Here is a 22493-nt window from a genome sequence, read left to right on the forward strand (position 1 = left end):
GCTTATATTTGAAATTATGGTAAGTTGATGCCAGTTTCTAAATTCTTTGTACCTCAAGCACTCATCTATATTTATATTGCGAAACTCGCTGTGAAATGCTATGGAAAAAATGGTGGCAACTATTGTATCAATGACTTAAAAATGATTTAATATGATTTTTCATTCCACTCTTCTGAATCCAGTGTCACTCCTACTTTACAACAAGTCAGTCATAGTTTAAGGTGTTTCCATTTTCTTCTTTGTTTAATAAGCGCACACATTTTATTTTGTAATTGCGACGCTATATGCAATGCTTATTGGTACAGTTCTGTAGTGAAGCATAGAATCAATATTAATGTCCGTCCCTCCCCCCTCTTTCTTTTGTGTAAGAAAAGAAAAGACTTTTTGTCAAAAGAGAAATCTGTGATTGCTACAAGCTTTAAACAATTTTATTGCCAGACACACTTCCACTGTTATATGTGGCCAGTTTCAACCATTGCTGGTCACCTTCAGATCCTTACACAATACACAGCATACTGCACGAATTTGTGTACAAGTCGTGCATTGCTGCAGCTGTAATAGTTGAGACACTGCATAACTTGTGTTTACACAAAATGTTACAGCTTGCTGCATCTTTGACAAGGATCTTAAGGTGACAAGAGATGGCTGAAGCTGCTCGGCTGTGAACAGATGAAAGTTAAACGTACGGTGGCAAAATTGTCAAAGCATCGCAACGAAACTAGTGTCAGTAACTTCCATATTGATTTATTTTCTGTTAGATGATATAAATAATTAGCACTCCATTTCCAGGTTGTCATTTCTTGTTGCTCTGTGAAGTACAACATGATAGTACATCAGTGCAATTTCTGGAAATAACAGTAGTACCTACCTAGCATTGTCTGAAATAAACTGGGAGAAAAACAGGATGGAACAGAAGTATATGTATGAGGACAGATCATTACTCACCAAACAGGATGAGATGTGATGAATAGCAGACTGGCGTACAGAAAGGACGTACTTTAACAGGCTGGCTGGGGGCACTGATGTTGACAGTTCCTCCAAGTATCAATTTTCAGAGACTGATTGTAATAATAGACAAATTGTCTGAATCATTTGAAATCCGAACTAGTCTTTGTGAAAGGGATGTACTCTCATCATTACTGTTTGTGGTCTTTGTCAAAGGGATGTACTCTAATCATTACTCTTTAATTGCAGATCAGAGGAGGTCACATGAGAAAGGAATAAGAAATGTCAACTCAACAACAAAATTAGCAATTGCTAGCATTCATAGGCAATTTTGCACTACTTGCAAATAATGTAGAAGAGGCTAAATGTCAAACTTGAAGTACTCGGAAAAAAAATGCAGCAAAAGTTGGATTGCAAATTCCATTGGGGTGGGGCGAGTACTGAAAATGGAAATCTTGCCAGACTTTACGGACAACACATCAGCTGTTCGAATGAACAATAGCAAAAAAATTAAAACTGCAAGTAAGTTCACAAGATCAACAGCTTTGAATTCTCAGGCGATCTTGCAACCCTGTCTTTGAATACCAATATAGACTCTACAGAGCAGATAAATAAACTAAAATAGCAAGCAGAAAAAGCAGGACCTCAAATTTCCTTTAAAAAAGAAAAAAAAAAAAAACTATATGGCAAACATCAAAGCAGCTCATCATCTGAAGACCAGTGTAAGACAGGTAGTGTTGGTAGCTATATACACGGTAATCTGACCAACGCCTATGTGTGACATCAACATGCAATAACCATTCACAGATGGCAGGTGGCATCACAAGCAGTGGAGAGTAAATAATGCATGTCAGAGGGACTCTGAAAACAGTGCAGTTGTTCTAATACAGAAACGGAGGAACTTTTCTACTTTCAAAAGGATACAATCATTGGCTTTCTGGCTATGGTTGGAAGCATTTCTGAAATGGCCAAGTTTGTAAACTGTTCACGTGTCACTGTCGTTAAAGTATACGATTCAAGGCAAAATGACGTTATCTAAAATGAGCACCGAGGCAGTTGTGTTGCGTCACAGGCCATAGATGGTAAGGGTGAACAACAGCTATGTAGATGTGTTCAGGCGAATAGACATGCAACTTTTAAGCAACTGAATGCGTGTATGAAGCAAAGGTCAGCTCAGTGTCTCCTCAGTGAGAATTCAGTGAATGTTCCTGCATTTGAGAATGCTGGAATTTGCATGCCAATATTGCAGCTGGATGTCCACTGAGTGGAACAAACAAGGAGATGGTGTTATGGTCTGGGGAGTGTTTTTGAGGTATTCTGTGGATGATCAACACAAATATGCATCTATCATTGGGTACCATGTCCACCCCTACATCCAGTTTGTGTTTACTCAGCACAATGGCATCTACTAGCAGGAGTATGCACCATGTCACACAGATTGCAGTGTATGTGCGTGTTGCGAAGAGCACAGGGATGAGTTTACTCTACTCCCCTGGCCACCAGATGCTCCAGATTTAAACCCAGTCGAGAGTTTTCAGGACCGCCTTGATTGGGCTGTTCTCACCACGGATCCTCAACCGACAAACCTAGCACAGCTGACCATGGCATAGGAGCTGGCACAGCTCCACATCCTGCCCGTACCTTCCAGAACCTCATTGACTTTCTCACTCCATGTCTTGCAGTGGGCTGCACTGCAAAAGATAATTGTTCAGGCTTTTGACAGGTTATCACATTAATATGACTGGATAATGCATATTTGAGGGAAATCGTGAAACTGAGAACTAACAAATGAGCAACACCAAGTGAGAGAAGACAGTCACTGCTTTCCAGAGGACACGCTTTATTCAAGTGAAAAGCCATCTCAAGGCAAACTAACACTGTGAATAAACTGTGTATGCATGTTAGTGAAATCCTCCAAATCACAGGAATGTGGAGACTAAGAGAAGCCAAGAAATTCTTGAGAAAGATACTCTGTAATACAGTACATCCAAATACTGTTGATAGACAGTAGATATTACAAGGAAGGGAAGAAGTGTCCAAGGAAAATGAAAGATTGAGTCAGTTAGAAATATAAGAATAAAATATTACTGATATCAGCTAGGGATAGGTGAGAAGAGGCTGACAAAACAGTGTGTTAAGATACTTGACAGTAGACCAGACACATACTGCGGAAAGAGTTTCTGTAATGTGGCGTGGTACTTAATCAGGGTTGCCACAAGTTCTACCAAGTGAAATTCCTTGATATTTCCCTGATTTCCCCACAAGTTTTAGCATTTTTTTCCTGACAAATTTGGAGATCTCAAGGATAAGTTGAGACATAAGCTTACAATCTGTCTTTACAGCTACGGTACATGAAGCAGTACAAACGAGGAAATACCTAAAACAACTTGCAAGTAGATGGCATTTTCTGATGTGAGCAAAAATCTTAAGTACTAACATCAACATCTTTTGTAATGAACTGTTGTTAGATGGACTAAGCAATCCGTATGGTATATGTGTTTCATTAAGACCACTGATATTTCATTTTAATACAACGGAACACCTTTGGTGACAAAAATACGCATTTCCTTGGAGTCGCAAGATGGATTTAAAATACCTTCACTGATTTCAGAAATAACCTCAGAAAAAGTAAGTCTCTTCAAATAAGTGTATAAGGTGGAGAAGAATTGTGTAAACCAACACTGTAGGTGACCACCAGTAAAATGTTGGTTCTACTATGTTTGATATTGTCAGTTATTATTCACTGTGTTACATCTGTTATTTTACAGGTGTAGTGTGGTTAATCTACATCTACCTCCATACTCCGCAAGCCACCTGACGGCGTGTGGCAGAGGGTACCTTGAGTACCTCTATCGGTTCTCTCTTCTATTCCAGTCTCGTATTGTTCATGGAAAGAAGGATTGTCGGTATGCCTCTGTGTGGGCTCTAATCTCTCTGATTTTATCCTCATGGTCTCTTCGCGAGATATACATAGGAGGGAGCAACATAGAGCTTGACTCCTTGGTGAAGGTATGTTCTCGAAACTTCAACAAAAGCCCGTGCCGAGCTACTGAGCGTCTCTCCTTCAGAGTCTTCCGCTGGAGTATATCTATCATCTCCATAACGCTTTCGCGATTACTAAATGATCCTGTAACGAAGCGCGTTGCTCTCCGTTGGATCTTCTCTATCTCTTCTATCAACCCTATCTGGTACGGATCCCACACTGCTGAGCAGTATTCAAGCAGTGGGCGAACAAGCGTACTGTAACCTACTTCTTTTGTTTTCCGATTGCATTTCCTTAGGATTATTCCAATGAATCTCAGTCTGGCATCTGCTTTATTGACGATCAACTATATATGATCATTCCATTTTAAATCACTCCTAATGCATACTCCCAGATAATTTATGGAATTAACTGCCTCCAGTTGTTGACCTGCAATTTTGTAGCTAAATGATAAGGGATCTATCTTTCTATGTATTCGCAGCACATTACACTTGTCTACATTGAGATTCAATTGCCATTCCCTGCACCATGCGTCAATTTGCTGCAGATCCTCCTGCATTTCAGTACAATTTTCCATTGTTACAACCTCTCGATATACCACAGCATGATCCGCAAAAAGCCTCAGTGAACTTCCGATGTTATCCACAAGGTCATTTATGTATATTGTGAATAGCAACGGTCCTACGACATTCCGCTGCGGCACACCTGAAATCACTCTTACTTCGGAAGACTTCTCTCCATTGAGAATGACGTGCTGCGTTCTGTTATCTAGGAACTCTTCAATCCAATAACACAATTGGTCTGATAGTCCATATGCTCTTACTTTGTTCATTAAACGACTGTGAGGAACTGTATCAAACGCCTTGCGGAAGTCAAGAAACACGGCATCTACCTGTGAACCCGTGTCTATGGCCCTCTGAGTCTCGTGGACGAATTGCGCGAGCTGGGTTTCACACGACCGTCTTTTTCGAAACCCATGCTGATTCCTACAGAGTAGATTTCTAGTCTCCAGAAAAGTCATTATACTCGAACATAATACATGTTCCAAAATTCTACAACTGATCGATGTCTGAGACATAGATCTATAGTTCAGCACATCTGTTCAACGTCCCTTCTTGAAAATGGGGATGCCCTGTGCCCTTTTCTAATCCTTTGGAATGCTACGCTCTTCTAGAGACCTACGGTACACCGCTGCAAGAAGGGGGGCAAGTTCCTTCGTGTACTCTGAGTAAAATCGAACTGGTATCCCATCAGGTCCAGTTGCCTTTCCTCTTTTGAGCGATTTTAATTGTTTCTCTATCCCTCTGTCGTCTATTTCAATATCTACCATTTTGTCATCTGTGCGAAAATCTAGAGAAGGAACTACAGTGCAGTCTTCCTCTGTGAAAAAGCTTTGGAAAAGACATTTAGTATTTCGGCCTTTAGTCTGTCATCCTCTGTTTCAGTGCCATTTTGGTCACAAAGTGTCTGGACATTTTGTTTTGATCCACCTACCGCTTTGACATAAGACCAAAATTTCTTAGGATTTTCTGCCAAGTCAGTACATAGAACTTTATTTTCGAATTCATTGAACTCCTTTTGCATAGCCCTCCACACACTACATTTCGCTTGGCGTAATTTTTGTTTGTCTGCAAGGCTTTGGCTATGTTTATGTTTGCTGTGAAGTTCCCTTTGCTTCCGCAGCAGTTTTCTAACTCGGTTGTTGTACCACGGTGGCTCTTTTCCATCTCTTACAATCTTGCTTGGCACATACTCATTTAACGCATATTGTACGATGGTTTTGAACTTTGTCCACTGATCCTCAACACTATCTGTACTTGAGACAAAACTTTTACGTTGAGCCGTCAGGTACTCTATAATCTGCTTTTTGTCACTTTTGCTAAACAGAAAAATCTTCCTACCTTTTTTAATATTTCTATTTACGGCTGAAATCATCGATGCAGTAACTGCTTTATGATCACTGATTCCCTGTTCTGCTTTAACTGTTTCAAATAGTTCGGGTCTGTTTGTCACCAGAAGGTCTAATATGTTATCGCCATGAGTCAGTTCTCTGTTTAACTGCTCAAGGTAGTTTTCAGATAAAGCACTTAAAAAAAATTCACTGGATTCTTTGTCTCTGCCACCCGTTATGAACGTTTGAGTCTTCCAGTCTATATCTGGCAAATTAAAATCTCCACCCAGAACTATAACATGCTCAGGAAATCTACTCGAAATATTTTTCAAATTATGCTTCAGGTGCTCAGCCACAACAGCTGCTGAGCCAGGGGGCCTATAGAGACATCCAATTACCATGTTTGAGCCTGCTTTAACCGTGACCCTCACCCAAATTATTTCACATTTAGGATCTCCGTCAATTTCCTTCGATACTATTGCACTTCTTATCGCTATAAACACGCCTCCCCCTTCACTGTCCAGCCTGTCTCTGCGGTATACATTCCAATCTTAGTTTAGGATTTCATTACTGTTTACGTCTGGTTTCAGCCAACTTTCTGTCCCTAGTACTATATGGGCATTGTGACCGTTTATTAATGAGAGCAGTTCTGGGACCTTTCTATAGCCGCTCCTGCAGTTTACTATTAGCACATTAATATTGTTATTCCCTGTTGCATTTTGCCTACTCCTACCTTGCCGCGTCTCAGAAGGCGTCTTGTCGGGCCTAGGGAGGGAATTCTCTAACCTAAAAAACCCACGTGTGCACTCCACACGTGCTCTGCTGCCCTTGTAGCCGCTTCCGGCGTGTAGTGCATGCCTGACCTATTCAGGGGGACCCTACATTTCTCCACCCGATAGCAGAGGTCGAGAAATTTGCACCCCAGATCTCCGCAGAATTGTCTGAGCCTCTGGTTTAAGCCTTCTACTCGGCTCCAAACCAGAGGACCGCGATCGGTTCTGGGAACGATAATACAAATAGTTAGCTCAGATTCCACCCCGCGAGCGAGGCTTTCCGCCTTCACCAATTCTGCCAACCGCCTGTATGAACTGAGGATGACCTCTGAACCCAGGCGGCAGGAGTCATTGGTGCCGACATGAGCAACAATTTGCAGTTGGGTACACCCAGTGCTCTCTATTGCCGCCGGTAGGGCCTCCTCCACATCTCGGATGAGACCCTCCAGCAAGCAGACAGAGTGAACACTGGCCTTCTTCCCCGATCTTTCTGCTATTTCCCTAAGGGGCTCCATCACCCGCCTAACGTTAGAGCTCCCAATAACTAATAAACCCCTCCCCCCGTGTGCCTGCTCGGACCTTGCTGAAGGAGCGGCCACATGTCCACTCACAGGCATAGCGGGCGATGCCACACAGCCAGCCTCCACATTGACCCTCCGCCGCGAACGCCGCTGAACCCGCCACTCCCCTTGGGGAGAGGGTGGCCCAATCGCACCCGGAACCCGCGAAGATGTCTCGACAGCAGGGACAGTGGGTGAAGCATGTAACACCTGGGGTGTACCATGCGATGCACCAGACTCCCCACTGCCGCTACACTCTGAGGCAGCAGCCTGAAGACGGCTGACCACGGCCATCAACATGTTCAGCTGTTCGCGAACAATGGCCAGCTCCTCCTGCGTCCGTACACAGCAGTCACGCATCCTACCAATCCTAAGAAATCAATTTACTGTAGAGAGTTAATCAACTTTTAACTAGACTGCTAATTCACTAAAGGCGGCTGATAGTTGACTAAACTTGCTAGACACTTCTTGTAGAAAACAATGAAAATAGCACTAGCTGTCTCTGGACTGTATTGAAAACAAACACTAGCACTACTGGCACTATGGTTGACTAAAGGGACTCTCTCTGACTGTATTCAAAACAGACACGAAATCTATGGAACACTATTGCTAGCACTTGACAATTAAAGCTTCCTAAAAGCAAAAACACATGGAAGAAGAAGTGACAAGTAAGAAACATACAGTTAATGCTTAAATTAACGTAGCTCGCTGCACAGCAGACGTGAAGCAGACGGCAGTTATGAGCAATTAAGAGTACGTAGCGCGCAGACCACCAGTGACTGACACAATTCTCTTATTCTTATTGTCCGTACTTTCTAACATATAAACTACTTTTGAAGTGCCAAAATGTAGTAGAACAAATAAAATATCCTTAAAACACCACACTGTGCAACATACTTGCAGGAAGACAGTCACAATTGGTGAAATCCATCACCCACTGTCCCTGGCCTGCTGAGGAGCACCGCAGTCCTGGATCCATGGATAAACGATGAAAATCTGTTGCATTACAACACACACAAATAGACGTGGCCTGTGGGCAGATTGGTGAAACTAGATCTGACAGACAGGTAAGCACATTAGCGGGAACCGAATGGCTTCAGATTGGTAGGCCCGATCCATTACAGATATCTGCAGAAACAGTCTCAAGTTTTGACCCACCATGGGAAACCACTCGTGTGGCCAGCTGTGAGCCATAATCAGTATGTTGATGAAATGAGACCATGGTGATCAATCCGTGCAACAGATAACTTGTTCAAATACTCTGACAATCAATAATAATGAAGATATGTAGTGACTCACTGTAAAGATGATTGCTGAGCTGTAGACAGCCACAAAAAAGACAATCATACTGTCACAAGTAAATTTTCAGCCATAGTTTTTGTCAGAAAACGAGAGCACACCCATATTCACACAGTCACTCGTGCACACATGACCGCTGTCTTCAGCCACTGTGTCAACACTCTCTGAGAATCAGATCCAAACAAACTACTATCGCGTGTCCCTGCCTCTCGTCAACAGTTGCTAGGCTAGCGGCAAGAAGTGGTGGCAGCACGAACTGCAAACTGAGGGGAGTGGTAGGAAGGGAAGAAGCAGTAGGAATGAGAGAGAGGGAAGCGGTGCAAGTACTCAGCTGCACCCAGCCAGCGACAGTGCGTGATACCTCAGCAAACAAACCATTTCATCTACTGAGACAAAAATGAGATTTTCTTGTGTTTTTTCAAATTTCCCTGATATTTCCTTGGTGTGTTTGAAATTCCCCGATTTCCAGAATCTGTGTCAATCCTGTTAATGTGGCGTTCGGTAGGCATTATCAGATATATATGATAATTCAGAATTCTTATTGTAATGTATCTGGGAGATGTGTTATTTTCTACCAGATTTGTCGATACCAAATGTAATGAGGGAGGTTGTAAATGTTTTCTTATATTTTTGTCAGAATATTTATTGTGAATTGTAATTTGCCTTATTTTATGCTAATTTGCTTATATGTTCGAGAGTGACAGCATATTGATTAATATTAGTAGATGTGACAAATAATATCAAAGAGACTGGTTACAAGTGGAAGCTTGTGTGTTGTGTGAAATGTCTTTGGCCATAGCCAGTCGGCAGTGAACACTCGGTGTGTGACAGTGGAACAATGTACAGGTCCCCGTTATAATAATTTGCAAATGACCAGCAAAAATGAGTTATTCTACTACTTTTTTTATATAAACATCAAGAAGGAAGCACATTCGGTAAAATGGTATCTGAAGCACCAAAAATGAGGCACACGCATTGAACCAGGACATTCCCGCAGCCGACGAAACAGCATTATGGAATCGTACGTTCACTAGACGACTGAAGCCAACACAAAAAAGTCAAATATCATCTTATAAACATCCACGGAAAAGTGGGTACTGTCACGAAATATGTTAAATTCAAGTATATAAAAATAGTGAGCATATTTCACTATTACATAGTTATAATTGTTGTAGAGGGAACTCAGGACAGAAATATTTGGTAACAAACCCACATCTGGAAATGTGCCGTTTGGAAGATAAATGACTGAAAAAATGTCAAAAGGTACACTGCACATGCATCATCCAACTCGTACCTACATGAACAACAACATTTGCTCGAAGTGGCAATGAGGAATTTGTTCATACACACGTGGTTCAAAATTCCTGGAGTGTCCCAAATGAGCTCTGCTACAGACATTACATGGGCGAGGAAATCTTCTTGTGACTCCACAGAAGTCTTGTAAACGATGCTCTTCACGTAGCCCCACAGGAAAAAGTCCAAAGGTGTTAAATCAGGTGATTGTGGTGGTCAGTGTATCAGTCCACCATGACCTATCCACCTTCCTCCAAATGTTTTCGGCGTTGCATAAAAAGTGAGCTGACACGCCTTCAAGCTGGAACCACATCATCTGGTGGATATGTAATGGCAAATCCTCCAAATGCTGCATCAGTAAGTCTTGCAGGAAAGCAAAGTGGATGTGACCCATTAGATGGGCTGGTAGAATACAAGAGCCAATCAGACGACCATAAGTAATACTAGCTCACACATTAAAGCTGACACAGTGCTGAAAACCATGGGGATATATGGCATGAGCATTTTCCTCATCCGAAACCTGGGTAATAAGACAACTGAGCAGACCTGTGTTTGTGAAATGCACCTTCTGCGTGAAAAAAATGATCCAAGGAAAGTCTGGAGCATAGGCACGGCAATGCAGGAATGGCATGTGGCGCAAAATCACCTGCACCCATTGCCTGCACCCTATGGAGATGATATGGGTGGAGTTGCTGTTCATGGAGAACTCGCCAGATGCTGCTCTGTGATAGATCCGTGGAACCTACTATGTTGTGGGTACTCAGCGGTGGATTCTGACGGATCAGTGGTCTCGACCACAGTTAGGGTGGATTCTTAGAACTGGTACTCTTCCTTTCTGTAATGCACCATCTTTGTAAATCACTTAGTGGCAACTGATTTACATGCACTTCAATTCATTGCGTTGTTCTCTGATGATACCGTTGTTTTTCTCTGATGACATGTGACATGACATCACACAAGATGTCATGTGACACCTACCACTATCAATGTGTTGCCTTCTATCATTAACTCATTTATCCTCCAAACTGCGCATTTCCAGGCATGAGTTTATTACCAAATATTGCTGTTGTGAGTTGCCTCTACAACGCCTGTAACTGTGTAACAGGAATTCTGAATCACCCTGTATGTGATACAGTGTGGTTATAATTAAACTTTTGCTAGTTGGGCCAGTGTAGAGAGGAAACTATTTACCATATGGGTACCTAACTTTACAGGGATACGTTCAGATGGTGTGCACTACAAGATTTATGTTGTTAGTAGTGTTAGTGTCATGAATTGCTGTTAGGTGCCGGTACTTCTGGATGACATAGTAGTGAAACACAAGCATCAGGGTGAATTACAGTTGCAGTCAGTCAACACAGATCTGGACATGGTGAGTAGGGCTTTATTCGTAAAGCTGTTTCATCCAAAAAGCAGTAATAGTGCTTCTGCCCTTCATGAGTATCGACGCATTAAAGGAATATGGAGAGCTCCTCTTTCCACACCAGGATTGAAGAACATAATTCGGAAGTTTATATTAACTGGTGATATGGGAATTGCTCCCCAGAGTGGCTGATGGCCAGCTGCACCACAAATTGTTGAAGAGATTACTGTTACCTGGGCTGAGAATTCTGGTCACAATGTGTGACCGTCAAGCAGTGCATGAGCCTCATCACGATAACTGAACATTCCGCAATGTCCACTGTTCGAAAAGTGTGGCGAACAATTGTAACACAGTATCTCTAGTGTGGTTCCAGACTGTTGTGGATGTAAATAGTTGTCACATTGAGCAATGGTTGTAACCTGTAATGTAAATGTTGTATGCAATGAGCTAACATTATCCTCTCATGTGGAAATTAAAATGTGTTTGTTTCAATGGTCGTTATTTCTCTTCCGCATGTCCTTACAAATGTTTCCACAAAATTTCATTTTCCTACCATCTCTCGCTTTTCGTGGGAGCCTTCTCAAGTAGGGAAAGTTTAATTATAATCATGTTACAGATAAATAACATGTACCACTAAAAAAGACTTCAGATTTCATGTTGGTTTTTCCCTCCCACCAGGTGTATTCAGAGTTTGCAAGGGACCCTTTTCCAACAGACCTTGCCACTGTTTGTAAATATGTCTGTGAGGCTGTGGGATTTCCCAGCTTCTCTGCTGAAGCAGCTATTGTGAACTTTTACCACCTGGATTCAACTCTCTCAGGACATACAGATCACTCTGAGGAAGATGTTACTGCACCTTTACTGTCATTCAGGTAAATTTTTTGAGATAACAAACATTATGTTTTAAAACTTGGTTACTTAAATAGGCTTAAACAAATGTGCCCCAACATGATGATGTATCTTCAGCAGAATGACCTACTCTGTGCCAAAGAGCAGGGATTGTGAAAACATTGATCGTGCAAAATCCAACTAAAACTTTTCTCACTTGCTATCCTGAAATCCATAGATCAAGGCAATCAGGTGGATGCAGTGTTTCATATCTTCCAAAACACGTTTGACTTGATACTACATTAGAATTTATTAATAAAGTATGACCATATGGGGCATCAAAAGAAATCTGTGACTGGGCGAAGGATTTCTTGGTAAGCAGGATGCAGCATGTTACCTTGGGTGGAAACTCATCAGTAGAGGTAGAAGTATCTTCAGTCCTCAGGCTTGCCCCAGGGAAGTGTGTTACACCCCTTGTTCGTGTTGTGCAGACAGTGTTAATAGCAACCTCAGACATTTTGCAGGTGATGCACTTTTGTCCGTAATGAGTACCATCCAAAAAAAGATGCAGAAATATTAAATCGTACCTCAATATGATTTTAAAATGTTGCAAAAATTGAAAACTTCCTGTAAATGTACAAAAATGTGAAATTTTGGAATAAAAAAAGTGGAATGCTATGACAACGATAACAGTGAATTGTGGTTGGAATCTGACAACCCATACAAATGCCTGGGTGTAACTCTTTCTAGAAATATAAAATGGAATGGTCTCAAAGGCTCATCTGTGGGTAAAGCAGGTGGCAGACTTCAGTTTACTGGCAGAATACTAGAAAAATCTGAAGTGTGTGGCACTCATACCAGATAGGACTAACTGGGAGATATTGAATATATACAGAGAAGGGCAGCACAAATGGTAACAGGTTTGTTTGACTCACGGTTGAGCATCACAGAAATGATGAAACAACTAAATTGACAAACTTTTGAAAGTAAACACAAACTATCCAGCAAAAGATGATAACAAAATTTCAGTGATCAAGGGTGCACAGAGATATTTATGCGGTCATTTTTCACACACTCCATATGCAGCTGGAATGAGAAGTATCCTTTGCCATGCACTTCGAGTGGTTAGTGGTTTGTGGAGCATATATGTAGATTTACATGTAATGGCAGAAACTATTTCTAGATTTGCAGGAGCAAATATGTCACAAGAATGAATAGGAAACTTTAAGGGGATAATTTTCTTGCTTGGGAACCACCATTAAACTGGAAATTCTATAAATTAGAAAGTACTATTATTGCAATGATAAGCCAGAGAGGACAGCATTAGTGAGGACAAAGAGGTATGGACTTATGTTCAGTTTTCCAATTGTTTACCATTTTCAATGATTCTTCTCCTGTTATGTATGAAGTTCCAACATTGCAATAGTTCTTCTTAATTAGCTGTAATTATGCTGAAATCTTCAACAGTGACGGCAGCCTGTTTGTTCCTCTTTGGCCAGGCCATTTCAAGTTCCTTTTACATCCTTCTCACTCGAGTCACTCAGCTGTTGTTAACACCTATTTTTTCATTTGCTGTGTTCAGTAAGTGCTTTTAAGCATTATGACATAACATAGCAATGCAGTATGAACGTTGTTTAATAATTTGTTTTGTAAAAGGTTATTCCCTTATTTGAGCCTGTCACTGCCCGAGGTGAGTTTGCTTTATTGTTTGGCTAGTAAACAAAGTAACCTTTGTTTTATTCAGAAAGGGGAGTGGGTGGGGGGAGATACAGAACAAAACTATCAGATAACATTAAAATATATAGGACTGAGCAGATGATGAAACAGTGGTTTTGTCTAACAAATCCATTATTTTTTGCTGTAGTCTTTAATATGATGACTGGTTTGATGCAGCTCTTCATACTTGTCTCTGCATGACTATTGTAACCGACATCCATTTGCACCTGTTTGCAAGCTTTTGTAACATTTGTTTCATTCAGAGTATGCTAGAAATGCATGAGACAGATGTGAAAGGATTTAGTCAGTTGGGGGGGAGGGGGGGGGGGGCTTTCTTCAGCATATAAGATAAACATGAAAGGGAAGCTTTAGTTGACAAGGGAGTGAGACACGGTTGTAGACTATCCCTCCTGTTATGCGTTCAGTATAAGGCAACTAAGGAGAATTTGGAAAGGAAAATGAAGTACAGTGATGTTTGTCAATAACATTGCAGTTATATCAGAGACAGCAGAGGACTAGAAAAAGCAGGTGAACGATTAGATTGTATCTTGAAAAGATGTTAAAAATAAATATTGACAAAAGTAAAACAAGGACAGTAGGGTATAGTTTAATTAAAGCAGGCAGTGACAAAACAATTAGCTTAGGAAATGAGACACTGAAAGTAGTAAGACAAGTTTCACTGTTTGTTGAGCAAAATACAAAGGGTGTTCAAAAAGTTTTGCACAGTTGTCACTAATTTTTTTATTATTTGCAGGAGGAGAATGAAATTTTTTGTGAACATACTTGGAACATTTAGCTAATACATTGAGCCTACTCAATGTAGCCTCCATCAGCTGTGATGCATCTGGCCCAACGTTCTTTCATTGATGTAAATGCACATTGGTAAAATTCTGGGGATTGCCTTTTACACCATTGCTTGACACAGGAAATAAGGTCTTTCTCACTATCAAATGTTTTACCGTGCAGGTAGGCCTTCAGACGACCAAAGAGGTAAAAATCAGACAGAGCCAAGTCTGGACTGTAGGGAGGGTGAGGAACAATTTTGAGCCCATTTTCCTGATTTTCTCCTGTGCCATAAGGGCTGTATGGGGTTTGGCATTGTCCTGGTGTAGTCTGATGAGCTGACCCTGAAGCTGTGGTCTGTGGGTCTTGATGGCACATCGCAGCTTGTCCAATGACAAACAGTAACAGTCCCTGTTAATTTTGGAGCCAGGGTGCAAAAAGTCAATGAAAATGACATGACATTGATCCAAAAAGAAAGAGGCCACCACCTTTCGACCTGCTGTTCGTGGAAGTCTTGGTTTCTTCTCCCGAGATGACGCCACTCCGTGGATTGGGTTTTGCTCTCAGGTTCGGACAAAAACAACCCTGTTTCATCCTGGGTAATGACACTTTCAAATCACTGTTTCCACTCTTCAGTAACGGTCTTCATGAGACCCTCGCACAAATTCTTCCTTATCGTTTTTATTCCTCTTGTCAATAATCTAGGCACCTAACGTGCACAGATTTTTCTGTACCCTAGTGACTGTACCAGTGATACCATACTACCCAATGACAAACGAGTCATTTCAGCAAGCTGTCATGTCATCACACATCTTGTCAGTTTGGATGATTTGATCAATGGCTTCCTTATTCACATCACTCATTACCGCCTATGGTCTACCTCATCATGAGGTGTCTAGTAGAGAGAAATCACCTTCTTTAAACCTGTGCGACCACCGCTGGATACTGCTGCGATCCACGGTGTCCTCCCCATAAACAGGGAGCAACTTCCTGTGAATCGATGTGGCAGAGTCATTGCCGGTCTTGAATAGGAACTCCATCAACGACCGTTGTCGCAACCTGACATCTACTTCACGGTCCATTATGACTCACCTATAAATAAAAGAAAATAATTTTGTATACCAACTTATAGCTAAATGTTCCAAGTATGTGCACAAAAAACCTCATTCTCCTCCTGCAAAAAATAAAAAAAATTAGAGATGACTGTGCAAAACTTTTTGAATGCCATTTGTAACACAATATAACATTAAGGCTTGTAATGGCAAAAAACATTTCTGAAAATCAATTTTGTTAACATTTAACATAAACTCAGATGTTAGGGACTCATTTTAGAAGTTGTCTGTCTGGAGCATAGCCTTGTATGGAAGTGAAATGTGGTGCTATAGAGCAATATTGAAGATAAATCGATCGGATAACTAATGAGGAGGTTCTGAATCAAACTGAGGAGAAAATAAATTTATGGCACAAATTCACTATAAGAAAGAATTGGCAGAGGTGATGTGGCTTGTACAGGATACACTTGTGGGGTACTGTATGAAGCCAATCTTCAGACTGGAGACCAAAGCAAGAACATAATCTCGCAGAATTAGTTACACTGCTAGGGTGTATCATTTAATCTTCCAACCCTTAAAAATACAATAAATTCCTACTCTACATGTGTAATATAATGTGTGAGGATATTTGTTTGTCATATTGAGTGCATTCATCATGCCAGACTGTGAACCTTTGCTTGGTATTTGACACTTAATCTCTGCCACCAGTTTTGGACAGACAGCCATCTTTCTACTGGGAGGAACAACCATGGATGACGAACCATCAGCAGTGTACTTACACAGTGGGGATGTAGCCATCATGTCTGGGCAGAGTCGGCTGTGTTACCACGGTGTCCCTCGAATTGTTCTCGACAGCATTCAGCCTTGGCATCTTGAGCTAGACAGGGATAGTGAGGACTTGTGGATACCATTTGAAAAATATGTTATGTCATCACGTATAAATGTAAATGTAAGACAAGTTTTGAGGCAGGGGCAAAAATCACTGTCATCTGTAGCATCCTGACTCAGAATATTGTGACTATGGAAAATAAATAAGTATCTGAGAGCAAATAGATGAATTGTTCTGTATAGCAATTGATGCCCAGCATCTGTCCTTCCGCTTTAATTGTTGGCGTGTGTATCGCACACCTGGTAAGGCATCTTTCATACAGACAAATATATTTTCATTTGATAAAATGCACCTTGGACTTGAATTTCCAGGATAATTAATTTGTATGGGGTCAGTTTATGCATAAGGGGTCAATTAAATTAATTCATTGATCTGTGTATCAAGGTGGTTACTGTAAGCTAATTAACATATGGCTATGAGGCAGTGAAAAATGAATCTTGACAAAGGAATGATGCTAAGTGATTCAGTATTCAGAAGCAAAGTGCCTGTAATAAATACTCACTGATGATATGGACAAATGTGTTAGCAGGGTCTCTGTGATTATTGTTAATAATACAAACAAATACCAACTTTTCAGAAACTTCATCATTTTTATTGTACAGAAATGAACTTTAAGGTAAGCAAGGAAACTGTGTGAGGAAAATTATTATATCTCTGAGATTTGTGTTTAAATGGTGCCTGAATAAATGAGGCACCATGTGTGCAAATAAGTTGGCATAGTTTTTTATGGTAAAATGAAGTATCAATGTGTTATAATTAGAGCAGCTAATGGTTTATTCAGATTAAATGTGGATTTATAATCCAGTACTGTGTGAATAAATTTCATCAGTGTGTAGGAGAAGTAATACCAAACAAAAGTGTTGGTCAGTATTTAATTAATTGTTGATGGTTTTCAGTAACCAGCCACTAATTGGTTTTGGATGATTTCATTCAAAAAGTACCATTTCCAGTTCTGAATTCATACTATTCAAAATAAGACAGCTTTTATGCTTTTGTCAAAATATACACTATGTGACCAACAGTATCCAGACACCCCGAAAAACATATGTTTTTCATATTAGGTGCATTGTGCTACCACCTACCACCAGGTACTCCAGTCAGCGACCTCAGTAGTCATTAGACATCGTGAGAGAGCAGAATGGGACACACTGCGGAACTCATGTACTTCGAATGTGGTCAGGTGATTGGAAGTCACTTGTCATACATCTGTATGTGAGATTTCCACACTCCTATACATCCCTAGGTCCACTATTTCCGATGTGATAGTGAAGTGGAAATGTGAAGGGACACATACTGCACAAAAGTGTACGGGCTAGCCTCGTCTGTTGACTGACAGAGACCGCCAACAGTTGAAGATGGTTGTAATGTGTAATAGGCAGATATCTATCCAGACCATCACAAAGGAATTCCAAACTGCAAGTACTATGACAGTTAGGCAGGAGGTGAGAAAACTTGGATTTCATGGTTGAGTGGCTGCTCATAAGCCACAAATTGTGGCGGTAAATGTCAAATGATGTCTTGCTTGGTGTAAGGAGCATAAACATTGGATGATTGAACAGTGGAAAAACATTGTGTGGAGTGACGAATCACGACACACAATGTGGCGATCCAATGGCAGGGTGTGGGTATGGCTAATGCCCAGTAAACATCATCTGCTAGCGTGTGTAGTGCCAACAGCAAAATTCAGAGGCGATTGTGTTATGGTGTGGTCGTGTTTTTCATGGACAGGGCTTGCATCCGTTGTTTTGCATGGGACTATCACAGCACAGGCATACATTGATGTTTTAAGCACCTTCTTGCTTCCCACTGTTGAAGAGCAATTCGGAGATGGTGATTACATATTTCAACACAGTCTAGCAACTGTTCATAATGCACGGCCTGTGGCGGAGCGGTTACATGACAATAACATCCCTGTAATGGACTGGCCTGCACAGGCTCCTGACCTGAATGCTGTAGAACACGTTTGGTATGTTTTGGAATGCCGACTTCATACCAGGACTCACCAACTGACATCATTACCTCTCCTCAGTGCAGCACTCTGTGAAGAATGGGCCGCCATTCCCCAAGAAACCTCCCAGCACTTGATTGAATGTATGCCTGCAAGAGTGGGAGTTGTCGTCAAGGCTAAGTGTGGGCCAACATCATATTGAATTCCAGCATTACCGATGGATTCTGTCTGGATACTTTTGATCACATAGTGTATGATGTGGTGATCTGTCCTAGGATAAACAATAATTCATAGTTACAAATGAGTAATAAAGGTTGTTGCACTACAGGCTAGTGCTAGAATGCAACTTACATAGTTTTCTTCTAATCAGTCATATTCACAATGTTGTTCGTATTTGCACCATCATATACATTGGTTTGCATTATTGAACAATTTTGTTTGGTAACATAACAAGTTTCCAATGTGCAACATATGTTTTGACTCGTAACGTATTAAAGCAAATACTGAGTTTAAAAATACATAAGTGTCAAAGATGCTGTGATACAGTGATAAAAAGATTTCATAGTTTGGGAAATTAAGTGTAAATTACTGTTGTGTTAATTGGAAAAAGACTTTACATTAAATGTAGGGAGTTAAACAAAGTAGAAAATTGAAGTTTTGTGAAGTAGAATTTTGGGCGTGAATCGCACTGGAGTTTGTATATTCTCGATTTAGCACGGGACCTCGGTAAGAGCAACATGAAACTATTACTTTCAAGAAAAATGAGCCACCATGAATCTACACACACACACACACACACACACACACATACACACAGTTCACCTGATAAAGTCATTGAGCAGACTGAGTTGGTAATACTCCTTTCCTGAAACACGTCTAGACAGTAATTTCCACACTCCAATATAAATAATGTTTCTACACCAATATGCAGATCAAGTAGCAAATCATGTACTATTGTATTTATCTAGAATAGTTAACGAAATTCATGGCATTAAATATGAATAAATTTTGATGTACTATCATCATCATTGTTCAAATGGCTCGCAATCACCACACCCCACACTCCTTGTATCTACGCCCCTGGTCTCAACTAATCTGTGAAATCTATGTCTCCACTAACAGGATACCATGGTGTGTACTGTTCAGTTAACCCAAGAAACACAGTGGGAAGGTGACTGTAGCTTCATATAACGAAAGAACACAGCCTGCATCACACTGAGCGATTGTGCTGCGTATTATGTATTACATATTATCTGAGAAATAGTTGAAAACATGAAAAAATTAAACACAGAAGAACATTTAATTTGCTAGTGTGTGGTGTGTTCATATGTAAAACATATTCGCTATGTAGCACATCAAATTCTCATCCTCATTGAGCTAAGCTGTACGCATGTAAGTGTCGACCTTCTGCACCACCCAACTTTTGCTTTGAAGGTTGACTAAAAAATGATAATCCCTTTCATTACCAACCAGTAAGCACAGCTAACCACCATGTTTTACTCTCCAAACTACAATATGGAATCAGTGACAAATGCCTAAAACTAATGGAATCAAACCTAAAAAAAAAAGAGATGATGAGTTCATGTCAGTCATCAGACACAAGTAAGGTTCAACAGTGTGTCACAGGGATCAAAATTAGGACCTCTTCTGATCCTGGTACAAATAAATGACTTACCGGATAATACAGATGCAAAGACATAAATGTATACATTATGTCTGGAAACTATTTATTTGTAATCGTTGTCAAAAGAATGAGCTTGGTAAAAGAAAGTGCAGCACCATGGTTCGGTGCAAATGGTATACTGTTAAATATGAATAAGATGCAGAATATGTGATTCACTCTATCAAACACAGTAAAAATTGAAAAACAAAATGTAAAATTTTTAAGCTTTACACTTGACAACAAACTAAAATGGTACACTCATGTAGAACAAGTAAAAGTTGGGTTATCAAGGGTGATATAATTCCTAAAGAGACTCAGGTCATGTGACGCCTTTCTGCCTTTTTTTAAAAAAAGATCTATTTTGAAATACAGTTTAATACTCTGTGGAAAACAGCAAAAACAAAAAAAGGAAAACAAAAATGAAATACTTGTAATTCAGGAGAAGGCAATTACAGTAATGGCAAGAGCAAATAGTAGAACTCATGAGGAAGTGGCTCTGGTAATTTGCTTCTGTACCAGGTCGGGAGGGTAGTTGCGGGATGCGAAAGCTGTTTTCAGGTTATTGGTGTAATGGTTCAGGGATTCTGGACTGGAGCAGATTCGTTTGCCACGAAGACCTAGGCTGTAGGGAAGGGACCGTTTGATATGGAATGGGTGGCAGCTGTCATAATGGAGGTACCATTGCTTGTTGGTGGGTTTGATGTGGACGGATGTGTGAAGCTGGCCATTGGACAGATGGAGGTCAACGTCAAGGAAAGTGGCATGGGATTTGGAGTAGGACCAGGTGAATCTGATGGAAACAAAGGAGTTTAGGTTGGAGAGGAAATTCTGGGGTTCTTCTTCACTGTGAGTCCAGATCATGAAGATGTCATCAATAAATCTGTACCAAACTTTGGGTTGACAGGCCTGGGTAACCAAGAAGGCTTCCTCTAAGCGACCCATAAATGGTTGGCGTACGAGGGGGGCCATCCTAGTACCCATGGATGTTCCCTTTAATTGTTGGTATGCCTGGCCTTCGAAAGTGAAGAAGTTGTGAGTCAGGATGAAGCTGGCTAATGTAATGAGGAAAGAGGTTTTAGGTAGGGTGGCAGGTGATCGGCGTGAAAGGAATTGCTCCATCGCAGCGAGGCCCTGGTTTCCGGGGGTAACAGATTGGGTAAGGATTCCAGGCATTCGAGAAAGTGGTTGGTGTCTTTGATGAAGGATGGGAGACTGCATGTAATGAGTTGAAGGTGTTGATCTACGCAGGCAGAGATACGTTCTGTGGGGGCTTGGTAACCAGCTACAATGGGGCGTCCGGGATGCAAATTGAACCCTGCCTGGAACAGTTCCGTCCTCCATCACAGCGGGACCCACCTCCTCTTCCTCAAAATCACCCTCTCCAAACCTTCCAGGAATTTCTCACTTCCAGCCTTGCCTCTCAGTCCTTAAAAAACCTTAATCCTACTCCCAACATCACCACTGCTGAAGCCTTCCAGAAATTTCTCACTTCCAGCCTTGCCTCTGAATCCTCAAAAAACCTTAATCCCACTCCCAACATCACCACTGCTGAATCCCAGGCTATCTGTGATCTGAAGGCTGACCGATTCATCGTCATTCTTCCGGCGCACAAGGGTTCCACGATCGTGGTACTTTATCGTCGGGAGTATGTGGCTGAGGGACTGCGTCAGTTTTCAGACAACACTATGTACAAAGTTTGCCAAGATAATCCCATTCCTGATGCCCAGGCGGAGCTTCAAGGAATCCTCAGAACCTTAGGCCCCCTACAAAACCTTTCACCTGACTCCATCAACCTCCGGACCCCACCGACACTCCGCACCCCTACCTTCTACCTACTTCCTAAAATTTACAAACCCAATCATCCCAGCCGCCCCATTGTAGCTGGTTACCAAGCCACCACAGAACATATCTCTGCGTACGTAGATCAACACCTTCAACCCATTACATGCAGTCTCCCATCCTTCATCAAAGACCAACCACTTTCTCGAACGCCTGGAATCCTTACCCAATCTGTTACCCCCGGAAACCATCCTTGTAACCATTGATGCCACTTCCTTATACACTAATATTCCGCACGTCCAGGGCCTCGCTGCGATGGAGCAATTCCTTTCACGCCGATCACCTGCCACCCTACCTAAAACCTCTTTCCTCATTACCTTAGCCAGCTTCATCCTGACTCACAACTTCTTCACTTTCGAAGGCCAGACATACCAACAATTAAAGGGAACATCCATGGGTACTAGGATGGCCCCCTCGTACGCCAACCTATTTATGGGTCGCTTAGAGGAAGCCTTCTTGGTTGCAGAGGCCTGCCAACCCAAAGTTTGGTACAGATGTATTGGTGACATTTTCATGATCTGGACTCACAGTGAAGAAGAACTCCAGAATTTCCTCTCCAACCTTAACTCTTTTGTTTCCATCAGATTCACCTGGTCCTACTCCAAATCCCATGCCACTTTCCTTGACGTTGACCTCCATCTGTCCAATGGCCAGCTTCACACATCCGT

General features: G+C 41.3%; 1 protein-coding gene across 2 annotated transcripts in view; it reads left to right on the top strand.

Annotated features, from left to right (window-relative positions):
- The window catches only part of LOC126106766 (nucleic acid dioxygenase ALKBH1), a 31099-nt gene extending 13940 nt beyond the window's left edge, over positions 1–17159 (top strand). The window contains exons 5-6 of one of the 2 annotated variants that reach the window (XM_049913144.1): positions 11786–11979; positions 16195–17159. In XM_049913144.1, coding sequence (XP_049769101.1) covers positions 11786–11979; positions 16195–16489 — 489 coding nt within the window. In that variant the 3' untranslated portion in view covers positions 16490–17159. The remainder of the gene's footprint in view (positions 1–11785; positions 11980–16194) is intronic. The other variant, XM_049913143.1, reaches the window with a different exon arrangement.
- The last annotated feature ends 5334 nt before the right edge of the window (positions 17160–22493 follow it).

The sequence above is a fragment of the Schistocerca cancellata genome, chromosome 10 (assembly GCF_023864275.1).
Source record: "Schistocerca cancellata isolate TAMUIC-IGC-003103 chromosome 10, iqSchCanc2.1, whole genome shotgun sequence".
Lineage (NCBI taxonomy): Eukaryota > Metazoa > Arthropoda > Insecta > Orthoptera > Acrididae > Schistocerca > Schistocerca cancellata.